This window comes from Hevea brasiliensis, chromosome 16, assembly GCF_030052815.1.
Source record: "Hevea brasiliensis isolate MT/VB/25A 57/8 chromosome 16, ASM3005281v1, whole genome shotgun sequence".
NCBI lineage: Eukaryota > Viridiplantae > Streptophyta > Magnoliopsida > Malpighiales > Euphorbiaceae > Hevea > Hevea brasiliensis.
In genome coordinates this window covers 71373714-71386704 of record NC_079508.1, presented here as the reverse complement: position 1 = coordinate 71386704, position 12991 = coordinate 71373714, and the positions used below count along the sequence as shown (strand labels likewise).

Here is a 12991-nt window from a genome sequence, read left to right as displayed (position 1 = left end):
TACAAGCACCTATAGAAGCTCAGCAAAGGACTGCTTCTTTATGTACAGAATGGTGGTGGTTCTTTTAAGGAGTTAAACCTTGAGCAGACTCTGTGACGTCGGAGTTGATGTGGGCTCACTGTGCAGCAATATTTGCAGGGATTGCCAAGTCTGTTTGAGGGAGGATAAGGTTGAGAGGCCTTCCTACGGATGATCTGTTGCTTTATGCAAACAGCAGCTTGTGTATTGCAAAGGAGGAAACCGATCATCGAGAAGTATAGCAGTGTTGATGAGATAATGAAAGATAGCAGCAGCATGGCAAGGCAGTTGGATGCATGGAAGCTTCTTGATGATGCACATGACATGACTTGGTTGTCACCTTTTATTACATGACAAAACTTAGGAAATCTTTGGCAATCTCCTCCCTAATTTCCCATTTTCCTGTTCATTTGTCATGAACTGCACAATTTGGATCTGCCTTCTATAACCAAGGGATCTCAATGTAAGCTTTGAAACTAAGCTTGAGACTAGCATCTAATAGGCAATTTGTTTATAAGGTAAATTATGGAGTTAATGAATGTTGTGCTCGCATCCAACCCTCATTTTATTGATAGTAGCTTCGTCGCAAAATTAGCATCTTAATCATCTTATTCTGTTTTTTCATATTTATTTTTGCGTGTGCTGTCATTGCCTCAAAACACAACATATCGTCGAGATGAATCCCATTTTGTCCGTAGAAAAACACATTACTAATTTGAAGTTTCTGGCCTGTTTTCACCCCTTTAAAATTAAGCTAAAATGATGCAGAAGAAAAAAAATTTATTATATAGTAGGACCTCTACCATGTCAGGCGAATATTCTAAATATATGCCCAATTTTTTCACTTTTCAAGCAACCTCATTCTGCTTAGCTTACCAACCCAATTATAATGTTGATCTAAAATTTAATATTCAACGATTGCCGATTGGCTTTGCTTCTATTCCCCTAAAAGTCAAGCTATTTTGTGGGGTTCATACTAATACGTAGATAAATTTTGTTTATGATTGCTTTCATGTTGGTTTATAATTTATTTTTAATTTAATGACTGAACTTTTTCAAATCAAATTATCTCAGGGCAAAATAATTGTGATGCCTCTGTTAATTGATAATGCCTTCAGCTCTGCTTTTGAAAAAAAACAAAAAAAAAAAAGTTCTTTTTGACTAATTATTAAATACACTGAAATATTAAAAAATAATGTTCATTCTCTCATAGAAAAGTAGACTCTTTCTATAATATAGAAAATAAATCTCATATAATTATGAAAAATAATACATATACATCAAGTACACTTAATAATTTTTCATTCTTTTCTTCGATGTCTATTTTCTTATTTTTACTCTTAAAAAAAAATGGTCAGACCATAAAAAAGGCCTCAAATGAAATATGTTTGGACCTTGTAGGATGTTAAGGCCCATGTTATTGACCACCAGATCACGTCCACTACTGATCGCTGCCAAAAACAGAATTCCTCTTCAACGGCATCATCTCTTCAACAGATCTCCCTGCTTCCAACTTGAATCCAATCGATTTAACTCCCCAAAACCCTTGGCCCTCCCTGCAATGTCCACCGAGGAGCCACAGTTGCAAAATGGAGCCAAACCTGAACCTATACCAGAACCAAATTCCGTACCTGAGCCTGCGCGGGCATCAGGGCCTGAACCGCAGGAAACCTCGGAACCAGAACCTGAACCGGCAGCAGTGGCAGTAGCGGATGCAGATCCCAATACAGAGGAACCGAGAGATGCTTCGATCCAATCGAACGAAGTGGATAAACCTCAATCCAACGAGCAAGATGCACGTCCCGAGCTGCGAAAAGACGAAGGGAGCAGAACTTTCACGATGAGGGAATTACTTAGTGAATTGAAAAGCGAAGAAGGAGAGCATTCCAGTACTCCTCAAAGGTTTGGTCGTTAAAGATTTGAGTTGAGTTGAGTTGAGCATTTCAATTACTGATATTTAGCTCACTGATCAGTTTTCCTTAACAAATTTCTGGATCTTGCTGTTAATTAATTTTATTGTTAATGACTTGATGAGTTGAGTTGAGCATATTTACTCGTTATAAACTCGACCTTTTGATATCAGAAGAATAATTATTGTCTTTTATTGAAATGATGGCGCTTGTGATACTTGGATCTCATGGTGAAATATCTTTGCATATAATTCAAGCACCATATTCTTGGCAACGTTATAGCATTATCCCATCACTGATTTTGGCAGCACGGAATTGTGAGTTTAACGTGATCTGTTTCAAATGTTTCTTTCGTTAATAGACCATCTTTGGTTGCAAGTCTCTTTCTTTTTACTTTTTTCGGGTCTCTCTCCTTAATTGTCGCAACACTTTCCATTGTTTTTGCCTATATTAGTCTGTTCATGCTGGACTACTGTTGCTTTTGCTGAAAATTTATATGATGGATCTTAAGTTCTAAGGCCGCCATACCAGTCATTTTCCAGTAATGTTACTTTACTACTAAAAGTCCATGTGATATGTCTTCTGGTAATGACCATAAACTTCTTGTGCACTGATGTCATAAGAAGATTTTTTTTTTTTCCTGTGTGCGAATGTGTTTTTCCTTCTGCAGAAACCTTATCTTTTCCCTTCTATGTTTTTTTAATTGTTTCAGTCACCAAGGCACACCGCACTACCAAGCAGAGCAAAATAGTGCTGCAATGGAATTGATCAATAGTGTTACAGGTGCTGATGAGGAGGGTCGGTCACGCCAACGGATTCTTACATTTGCTGCCAAGAGGTACTTTTTTCTTTGGTTCCCCCTTTCCCCACTTGGCAGTGGGCTTCATTGGGTCTCTCTCCATCTCTCTCTGGATTACTATTATGGAAAGCCTTCCTCTGTTTCCTTTAAGAAATTTTGAATGATTAAAAATAAATTAAGAAGAAAAATCGAAGTAAGAAATGGCAGAATTTCAATTTGAGCTTCATCATGGTGAAAAAAATACCTTCTTGATTTTAATTGCTTTGGATTTTTGCTAATTTCCAAAAGTATGCTCAAAATTTTATAGGTATGCTAGTGCAATAGAGAGAAATCCGGAAGACTATGATGCACTGTACAATTGGGCATTGGTTCTTCAGGTCAGAAATATCTCATTTGTTTCTATTAATGCTAGCACTCTCTCTCTCTCTCTCTCTCTCTCTCTCTCAAGGATATTAGATGTACAGCTTGCTTGATTACCTATCTTGTGAATGTTTGAAAAGGCATTTTTTCCCAGTAAAATGTTTACAGAATTCTTGTTTATCTTGTGTGTATTATGTGCGTTTCTATATCTTTATGCATGCATATGAAGGGGGTAATACTCTTCATATGCATGTGTATTCATTTCCCAGCATTGTGATAGAAACATTTTATGTAATAGTCGTTTCCCAGCATATTTACATGATCCACGTTTGGCTTCCAGGAAAGTGCAGATAATGTTAGTCCAGATTCTACCTCACCTTCTAAAGATGCTTTGCTTGAGGAGGCCTGTAAAAAATATGATGAAGCTACCTGCCTCTGTCCTACACTTCATGATGTATGTATCCATATCCTTTCTAAACAATCTTGTGATGGATCAATTTTTGACAAGCATTGTAACTGGTCACAACAGATAAATAAGATAAGAAATGGAATTGCACGGAATGCTTTCATGTGAGTGATTATTCCAAACTTTTGAGTGGTCCATGCAGTATCCATTGGAGCTGTGACTGACTAGTTTGGTGCTTTGGATAGCTCAAGTTTGTATATATGCTTACTTTTTCTCCTGGTAGAGCATAAGAACCATATTAAACAATAAGAAGGTGCATTTTACATGAAGTACTAGCTAGGTTTGGGCCTTTGGCTGTTGATTGTGCATTTTTGGGTATTTTGTCGTAGCAAATGAGCCTCCACACTTAGAAATCATATCATATATGTTGTATATTGCAGAAGTATGTTTGTACATTGTACGTTTACATGGTGATCTTACAAATCAGCCTTGATGATCTCCTGATGTAAAAGTTTGTGATTTATGATTACTTGACAGGCCTTTTACAATTGGGCTATAGCAATCTCTGATCGTGCAAAAATGCGTGGTCGTACAAAGGAGGCTGAAGAACTATGGAAGCAGGTTCACTATAAAATCTCAGTAATCCATTCACAGACACACACTCACACGCACACACACACACATATATTTTTTAATTGTTGGTGTTGCTGTTTTGATTAGCTGGAAAAGATGAAAAAAAATTACTTCCCTTAGATTATCCATTTTAAAACGAGTAGATTATCCTTTTTAAAATGAGTTAATGTGCTACTATTTAATTTGTAATCATCTATAAGGGCAGGACCTTTCTGACATTAAAAAGGAGCTAACGGTACTACTGCATGCAAAATTAATTTCCTCTTCTATGCTGTCCTTGTTAAGCACTTTGGGCTTGCATTTGATAGTTCTTTTTGTTGAAAAGTACCGATATTTTCTTTTGGATGGCCCTATTAAAGAAGGGAACCATGTAATGTGATTTTGCAGGCGACAAAAAATTATGAAAAAGCTGTCCAACTTAACTGGAACAGTCCCCAGGTACATCCCATTTATTGTTGAGTTTTTATGTTTTTTTACGAAACCTGAATCCACAACTTTCCATCTGTTTCTTATTTTAAGTTGCTTTGTCTTTTTCTTATTATTGATTCTAACCTGACATGCAATTTTGCCTCAGGCACTTAACAATTGGGGTCTTGCTTTGCAGGTATTTAGATTGCTATTGGTTCCCAATTTGTTTATCCTTTTCTCTTTCACAATTATTACTAATTAAATTTTTACATGATTTTGTGGAGTTTCTGTTTGGGTGAATGGTTGAAGATGACTTACTGTGTAGTGCTCTTGGTTTCATTTAGCATAATGTTTTGATTTTGCATTTTTAGGAACTCAGTGCAATTGTTCCTGCACGTGAAAAGCAAACAATTGTCAGAACTGCTATTAGCAAGGTACAAACGTCACTAGGGAGACTTAAGATTGTTTGGATGAATGCATAGGAATAAGAAGCAAAGTAATTTGGCATCTGATATCTCCTAAGAATATGGTCTATTAATGCCTTCTGTCTTTTTGATGTTTTTCACTTGTTTTGTAATGCAGTTTCGTGCAGCAATACAGTTGCAATTTGATTTCCACCGAGCAATCTACAATCTTGGAACTGTTTTGGTCAGTATTAACTTTTCAACATGTATCTGGAATACCATGGTCAATAAATGTAATTTATTGTCTCATCAATTCATTTAAATCAGATGGGCTATTTGTGGTAAATTCTTTATGTTCTTTATTACAGTATGGATTAGCAGAGGACACGTTAAGAACCGGGGGTTCAACCAATCCTAAAGATGTTTCCCCCAATGAGTTGTACAGCCAATCTGCTATCTACATCGCAGCTGCTCATGCATTGAAACCAAATTACTCTGTAAGTGTTGGGTATAATTGATTCTCAATTAGTTTCCTCTTGATGGATCATAGGCTGCCATTTTGTTTTGATGTTCTTTTGTGATTTGATGGCATAAATCATCTCCTTTATATTACATTTGCTTAACATAGCACAATGCAGATGTTCATGATATTACAGTCTCCAATAGCAGGAGGATAATAATATTGATTAATAGGCTAAGCTTCTATTTGATGTCGTGATTACAGGTATACAGCAGTGCCTTGAGACTTGTGCGTTCAATGGTCAGTATTACATTTTAATGATATATTGTGTTTTTCAATCCTAAATGTTTATTCCTTGTCAATTCCTAGGTGGCAAACTATTTAGGTTTTATTTTGGTTGTAATCTTTTCTCGGACCTTTCAATCATTGGATGAGACACATGTCTTGGCAGCTCTATGGAATTTATGCTGGTCTTTTTGTTAGTTGATAAGTGATGTCTAACCAGACCTTGGATTATCTGGTAGATCTTGCCTTTATATGCGACTGATATTACATCATGACCTAAACCATTGTCACCTCACCCATAAGCTATTGTATCTTGAAAAATGGATGTTAGTAGAGAATAAAGCATTGTACAGACCTTATTTTTATCATTACGTTGGCTTCTGGTGAACTTCTTACCACCCTGGTTATGCTTTATGCCTTTATCTAATATCTTATTCTTTTTTGGGGGAACAACTTATTCTTTAGTTCAAGTAATTGCTACATGTTACTTTTTAACGTGTTTCTATATTCAGCAGCTGGAACATGACTAAGCTGATAAAATTTGAGTGATCCAGTGTAAAAGCTGTTGTTACATGGTTTATTGCAAGATCCAGTTGAAAAAAATCATTCTTTTGTACGAAAAATCTGACAGGAATTGATTGTTGACAGTTACCATTGCCATATCTTAAAGTTGGGTATCTGACTGCACCACCAGCAGGGGAACCAATTGCACCTCATAATGACTGGAAGAGATCCCAATTTGTATTAAATCATGAAGGGCTTCAACAGGTAAAATTTGTTTTCCTACCGCGCACATTAAAATTTGGTGTCTTTGCTTATTGTGTAGTTGAATAAAATTTTCATCCAATTTGATTTTGTTATGTTTCTGTGATGAGAATACACCTTATATAATCCTTCAGAAGGTAATTTAGTTGCTCAACTCTGGAGGGTGTTATAGAGAAAATGAAAAATTAAAAATGAAGGTTCTAAAATGTTGTCTCATCTGTGGTCATATTATTAATTTTTTTATTTTTATGTGTTAATTTGGCCATCAACCAATCTTTTGTGAGATTTGATGGAACTGCTTGTGCTAACCAATATTTCCTTTCTTTTTCCCTCTAAACTTCCTTTTTGTTTTATCATTTCCTTGACAGGTTAACAAATTAGAGCAAAAACAAACTCAGAGCCTCTCTGGTAGACCAGATGTGACAAATAGCGAAAAAAGGGCTATTAAAGTCAATGTACCAGATATTGTTTCTGTATCAGCCTGTGCTGATCTGACTTTGCCACCTGGTGCAGGCCTTTGCATTGATACAGTTCATGGACCATTTTTCTCGGTAGGCATTAGTTTTTCATTTTACTTAAAATTTATATACAACGAATGGAATGATATTTTGTTGCATCTGGATTCTTACCCTTGGAAGGATTGTCTTTAGCACTTACACATCACTATGAACATCCTGCTGTGAAAACAAACATTATTTAGATTGTATTTCCTCTATTCATAGGATTGCTATCTGATAGCCCATTGATATATTATCTAAATGATGTCCTTGTGTACCTTCCAAGCTTATCCAACATTTGCTCTCTACTATAGAGGGATCACGCTAATAAATTAGCTGCCTCTAGTTGATGAGATAGCAATTATTATTCGTTATTTTACCCTGCTGAAACTGGGAACCTATGCCTTTGATATGCACTCTGTTTGGATAATTGCATTGAGGGAATTGTAAACTAATAAATAGGACTTCAAAGAGTTTGGGCAAACTAAGTTCATGCATAGATGATGTGCAATTTTTACTTCAAATACTTGTAGTCTAAAGCGTGACCTTTTTATTTTTTCTTCAATGTGTATTGCATGATTAAGTGGAAGATGAAAGCAGAATTTATTTATTTTTAATTCTTCCTTTATCATTCTTCAGTAATGATTGCCAATTTATGGGTCTTTTATTGCATGAAAATTTTGGATGGAATTTACTGCTTTTTCACATCAAGAACCCATGTTTTAACATCTGCTCGACGATCATTCAGATTGCTGACTCATGGGAATCCCTGGATGGATGGCTGGATGCAATCCGTCTAGTTTACACAATCTATGCACGGGGTAAAAGTGAAGTCCTAGCGGGTATTGTCACAGGCTGATTATATTTATTATTACATTCATGACCAATGCAATATACTTGTCAAGATTTATGGTATTCAAATTTGGTCATTTGAATAAGAATTCTGTATATTCAAAATTTTGGAATAGCGTGAGGTTTATCAAATATTCACTGCATTACATATTGAGCGTAGATTGTTTTGTTTTATACGGCCAATGAGTATTCTTGTTCAGACTCTTGATGTGACACAATGGGATGAGTTGAACGTATTGTTCACTTGGATAATATGCAGTCTTTTGATAATGACAGTAGAACCTAAAAATTTCTAACTAAAACATGATCTCTGCACATTTTACTGTTATACTTTGGAGGAAGAAGTTACCTGTGCATATGACAGGTTGTACTCCGAACGACACTATTAGCCTTTAAAGCTTTTTGTTTTGGCAACTAAAAAGCAAAAATTATCAAAATTCTTCCTACTTATTTGCTGTGGGTTTAAGGAAGTTTGTGAGATGGAGGGACCATGGGATTGTCCTACCCTACAATTTATCTATGATTAGCTTGCTTTTCATGTCGTGTATAAAAGAAAGGAAATTAAACAAAATAATTGCAGAAAAAAACTTGGAATGTCTAATCATAGCAGATAAAAGATGAGAAATATATTATGTATATGGTAACTATGGCAATAACCTACAGTTAAGTCTGCCAAATCAAAGGGCACGCTAGGGGGGTGCCAATTGTACTTGAGGCTACCCAAATCCTGAATCTTCATTTTCATGAGGTTTCTCTAGGATGGTATAAATTTCATGCATATTGGTGGTTTTATTTTGGCCAAAGCAAGAATAGCAGCAGGAAGAGTCCACAGACCTTCTCCACAGATCAATCCGGAAGCGATTGCTGGTATCATCAACTCTGCCTTCTCGGAGTTGAGTTTGTGCCATGCAAAAACAATTAAACTTCCAACGCACATATCAATGGCAAAGTAAGCGCCAACAAGAAAGGGCACTGCCATGACCATCGGAAGAGGCATCCATGGTCCAAGTTTCTGTGGCGAGAGATCTCTTGCGAGGTTAACTGCTACTGCAAAACCAAAGAGGCCATAACAAAGCTGCAAACAATGGTGAGGCAAAGCCGAGAAACCCTGAACGCCAATAATTGCCATGTTTCTATAGATTAGTGCATAAGGAGCTTTAAACTCTTCCTTGGGATTTCCAACATCAAATGCCTTGTAGAACAGGAAGAAGCTGAGAGGAGCAATCACACAGCCAACTGCAGTGCCAATAACCTGGCTCATGAACATCGCTCTTGGGGAAGTGTAAGTCAGATGGGCTGTTTTGAAATCCTGCATTAGGATGCAAGCAACAGAAACAACAGATTTAATAAGGCCACAACCAGCAAGAGCTGCAACGACACCATTCTCTTTCCCAGACAATGCAGCTAGCACAAAGAGAGCAACTTTGCTATAATTATAAGCCATGTTTATGTCGGTAAGACCAGCTCCATAAGCATTGCAAAATGCCAGAGATGGAGCAAGAAGGTAAGCAACAACAACGTAGTACCATTTAAGCTGAGGGAATATTATTGGGACCACAATTATTGATATAACAGAGAAGAAGACATATCCAGTGACTCCTATCCACATGGGTATCTTCTCCCTGAGGAAGAGTTCATTTTGTTTTAGATCATCAATTGACTCCTGCTGGCCATCCAGAGCCTCTGGCAAAAGCAATGTTGTCAACAAGGAGTCTGTTGAGTGTTGATTTATAGAGGTGAAAATATGGATTTTCTATTTACCTGTATTGAGGTTGCTGCTGCTCTTTAATCTGCCATGGATATTGATGATTGTAAAGCTTATTATCTTAACGAAATTGTATAGCCCATCTCCTAGGATCAAAGCAACTGATATAAAAACCTGCCAATTTATATAGAGCCGGAAAACAAGAAATTAATACAAGTTTAAGAAAATTATGAACAGAAATCAGAGAGAGACCTTGTAACCATACAAGCCCTTCATGTCAGCTTCTCCTTCTAAATTCGCCGGGAACCAATCTCCCTTGAGCTTATTAATGAGAGGCCACATAATCCCATATGAGAGGACAGCCCCAAGAAGCAAAGACAAGTTCACTAGGTGGGAAACAATCATCCCTGCTCCCACAAAAGTGGCGCTAAAATCAAAGAAAAATCTAACAAACCAACAAAGAAATGATCAGTATCATTGTGACGAAACAAAATCTTAGAGATATCAATGATTAAAAGGACTAAAAGTTTCATACGTTTGTTTCCAAGCTTGCAATCCAAAAGTAGGGAACTGTGAGAACCCACATGCCTCTTTCCCTGTAAAAAACCACTCGAAAAAAGCCCACAAGAAGCTGATTGAGAAATACTTCATAAACCCACGAACTTGTTTCCTGCAATAACAATTAGCTCAATATTTAGAGGTTGTTTAGTTTGATTTATAAAAATTAACTTATAAGTACTAAGTGTTTATAAATTAATTTGAGCTTTTAGATATTTAAAATTTTAAACAGTTATGTGTTTAGATAGAGTATTTATAAGTGACTGATAAGACGCGTTTGGTAAAAAATAACTTATAAGAACATTTATAATTAAATTGACTAAAAAGTATATTAAATAAGATTTGTAGTGAAATTTTAAAAATTAAATAAATATAATATATTAAAATACTTAATCAAATTAATTTATAAGTATCAAAATGATTTATAAGTATCAAAATGAAGAGCTAATCTCTCCCGACTTATTTTTTTCAGCTTATAAGTTAAACTTATAAGTTAAAAAATTATTATAAACAAATAAGTCATCCTATTTATAAAATTTACAAAGTTAGTTTGACCAACTCATAAGTTAATACAAATGCCCTCTTAATTATATACCAAATGTTAGAAATTAAATAACCAATAAATGAAACTACTAAATTTGAAGTGTACTTGGCCATCTTATCTCCTTGGGTATGGAAGCCATTGATGAGAACTGCTGTTGCCAAACCACTTGGATAAGTCAACTTAAGGTCTATTATCATGATCTGGGTTACAACAACACAAAATTAATAATAATAATAATAATAATAATAATAATAATAATAATAATAATAATAATAATAATCGTCCATTTGAAGATGGAATCAAAACCCTCTTTCTTTTAGATGATAAACTTAAAGCAGAACTTTATTTTAGAACAAAAAAGCCAAAATTTAACTTTGTAATTTCGGAAATTTATATAAAATAAGAAGGGAGTTATGACTCCATGATGCTACTGGGGTCCCTATGGCCTTCAACCCATTAAAACTATCAAATTGTGTTGGAAGAACATATATAAAGGCCAACCTATAAGTTAATATTATAGTGTAGAGACTGGTCATATACCTTTCTAAGTGGAATTAAGACGAAAAGGCCAACAAAGCAAACTAGAAAAAGGAAGCCAGTCATCCAACCAAATCCAGGTTCCTTTACAGCTCTTGAAGAGTTCCCTTCAGTGTGTTCCCCTGAAAACTCATATGTCTTCCTATTTAATGCCAAAAGGTAAGAAGCAAACCCACCTGTGATTAAGTAAAACCCAAAATGAAACAAACGTTAAAAAAAGGATCATAACTAAGCAAGCAGGCTACTTAACAAAAAGAACGTTTACATGGGCAAAGTGTAATTACAATAGATGAAAGCCAACCTCCCACAGCTATACTATAACAAGCAACTGCACAAGTTTGAATCATAGTATTCTCTTGACGGGTAAAGGGTTTGGCTACGAATCCTGCCATACGAAGCATTTTTGTCCATGTTCTGATAAACACAAAAGCAAGAAGGGCTGCAGAGACATTTAGATTAGGAACCAGCCCAGTTGTGAGGTTCAGCTTCATAGTTATCACACTATAGATGGCCCCAATCACAACACTCACTAGCACTCCTCTTGCAGTGATTTGCCTTGTCCACGGTTGGGCTCTCCCTAATCTCTCTGCTTCATCCTGCGTCTCTTCCAGTTTCTCATTCTCAATCTCGTTCTTTTCTTTTGCCTCTTCCATGCTCATTTCTCTGAGAATGTATGATTATCATAAAACTTGATGCAACAACAAAATCTTAATCCCAAATGATAAACTTATTATAGATTTGAAAATAACTTCAAAAGTGAAATATGCCTGCTAAACAACCTCACCTTGCTTCTTTTAATATCTGTGCTTGTGCTCTTTTCTTCCTTGCTTATTCACTGAGATGAGTAGAGAAGTATGACAAATGATATGTGGAAAATATGTTTGTAGCGATTTGGACATCTGCAGAGTGCACAGTGGTCAGAGACTGCTTAAAGGGTATTTATTGCCTGTCATCAATTCTTTGATAAAAAGACACTCAACTAATCAGAGGGCCTAGTACTTCTTTTTCTTCAATGCACTCATAACATCAATGAAAAATTTCACCCAACAGTCCTAAGTATCACTTTTAATGATTATGATCTAATCTAAAATTAATCAAGCACTTTCGAAAGTGCTCTAGTATAAACAATGCTTTACTTGTCCAACAACATCTATAGATGGGGAAAAAAAAGCAGCAGCTTTGGATAAAATACAATAAATGGAAGTGTGGCTTGGCATTGTGATATAGATAACAGGTACAACTCCTGGAAAAAAGACTCACTTAGGGAGATATTGGGCAGGCAAGATGAGAGCTGACCTTATCAAGTTATCATTGACCTCTGCCTCTTTTTTTCTCCTCCATTGAGGTGGTCATGATAGTGTTTGTCATTAGAGGAGATTCTTTCTTCATATCAAGTGGGTTGAAGTGTCAAAGTAAATCTGACCCATCCTCCCTGAAGTTTGAGCTTTATAACAAGATTATCTTTAAACTTTAATTTGTGATATAAAAAAAACTCATAAATTTTAATTTGGTAACCTATTTTTGCTAGTTTTATAGTTACCAATATCTTGATAGACATAATAATATTTCTCTTTTTTTTTTTCGTCTCTTTCCATGTCCTCTCTCTCCAAAATCCCCCTCTCTTCACTGTCTCTCAATCTGTATCCTCTCTATGGAAAACCCTCCAAACACCAGACTTTCAATTTACATTGTAGATCGTTCCATAAAGATGGCAACAGATGCCAGCCATAGTTGAAATAACACATCTGCTACAACAGACTTTCAATTTACATTATTTCAGCAGATTGATGAAATGGAGGGAGAAAATGCAAAGAATCATAATGCAATAGTCATTCATTCAAGAATTTCTA

General features: G+C 35.7%; 2 protein-coding genes across 5 annotated transcripts; one reads left to right on the top strand and one right to left on the bottom strand.

The window, feature by feature from the left end:
* Window positions 1-1417: 1417 nt before the first annotated feature.
* Window positions 1418-7971, top strand: LOC110665655 (protein HLB1). The gene is made up of 14 exons (XM_021825863.2): window positions 1418-1920; window positions 2641-2766; window positions 3035-3104; window positions 3428-3541; window positions 4031-4114; window positions 4514-4564; window positions 4701-4730; window positions 4906-4968; window positions 5117-5182; window positions 5307-5435; window positions 5663-5698; window positions 6332-6451; window positions 6817-6999; window positions 7694-7971. The coding sequence occupies exons 1-14, from the start codon at window positions 1421-1423 to the stop codon at window positions 7802-7804; spliced, it is 1683 nt and encodes a 560-aa protein (XP_021681555.2). The 5' UTR covers window positions 1418-1420; the 3' UTR covers window positions 7805-7971.
* A 387-nt stretch (window positions 7972-8358) lies between these two features.
* On the bottom strand, window positions 8359-12991 carry LOC110665656 (metal-nicotianamine transporter YSL1). 4 transcript variants are annotated; one of them, XM_058137583.1, is made up of 8 exons: window positions 11926-12991; window positions 11443-11804; window positions 11145-11317; window positions 10710-10804; window positions 10038-10172; window positions 9755-9947; window positions 9559-9676; window positions 8359-9480 (listed from the first exon to the last, which is right to left on the bottom strand). In XM_058137583.1, exons 2-8 carry the CDS (start codon window positions 11798-11800, stop codon window positions 8552-8554), a joined length of 2001 nt encoding a protein of 666 aa, XP_057993566.1. In that variant the 5' UTR covers window positions 11801-11804; window positions 11926-12991; the 3' UTR covers window positions 8359-8551. The 4 variants fall into 4 exon arrangements, with proteins under 4 accessions (XP_057993566.1, XP_057993568.1, XP_057993567.1 ...); XM_058137585.1 differs by lacking the exon at window positions 11926-12991 and having other exon boundaries at window positions 11443-11580; window positions 11672-11806; XM_058137584.1 differs by having other exon boundaries at window positions 11443-12991.

Bases quoted from the DNA above. Each gene is read 5' to 3' on its own strand.
- LOC110665655 (XM_021825863.2), top strand. From the start codon at position 1,421: ATGTTAAGGCCCATGTTATTGACCACCAGATCACGTCCACTACTGATC. The intron at 2,767-3,034 runs GTACTTTTTTCT...AAAATTTTATAG, and splicing joins CTTACATTTGCTGCCAAGAG to GTATGCTAGTGCAATAGAGA. The intron at 3,542-4,030 runs GTATGTATCCAT...ATTACTTGACAG, and splicing joins TCTGTCCTACACTTCATGAT to GCCTTTTACAATTGGGCTAT.
- LOC110665656 (XM_058137584.1), bottom strand. From the start codon at position 11,800: ATGAGCATGGAAGAGGCAAAAGAAAAGAACGAGATTGAGAATGAGAAA. The intron at 10,173-10,709 runs GTACACTTCAAA...TTGTTATTGCAG, and splicing joins CAAGGAGATAAGATGGCCAA to GAAACAAGTTCGTGGGTTTA. The intron at 9,948-10,037 runs GTATGAAACTTT...TTGGTTTGTTAG, and splicing joins TTGCAAGCTTGGAAACAAAC to ATTTTTCTTTGATTTTAGCG.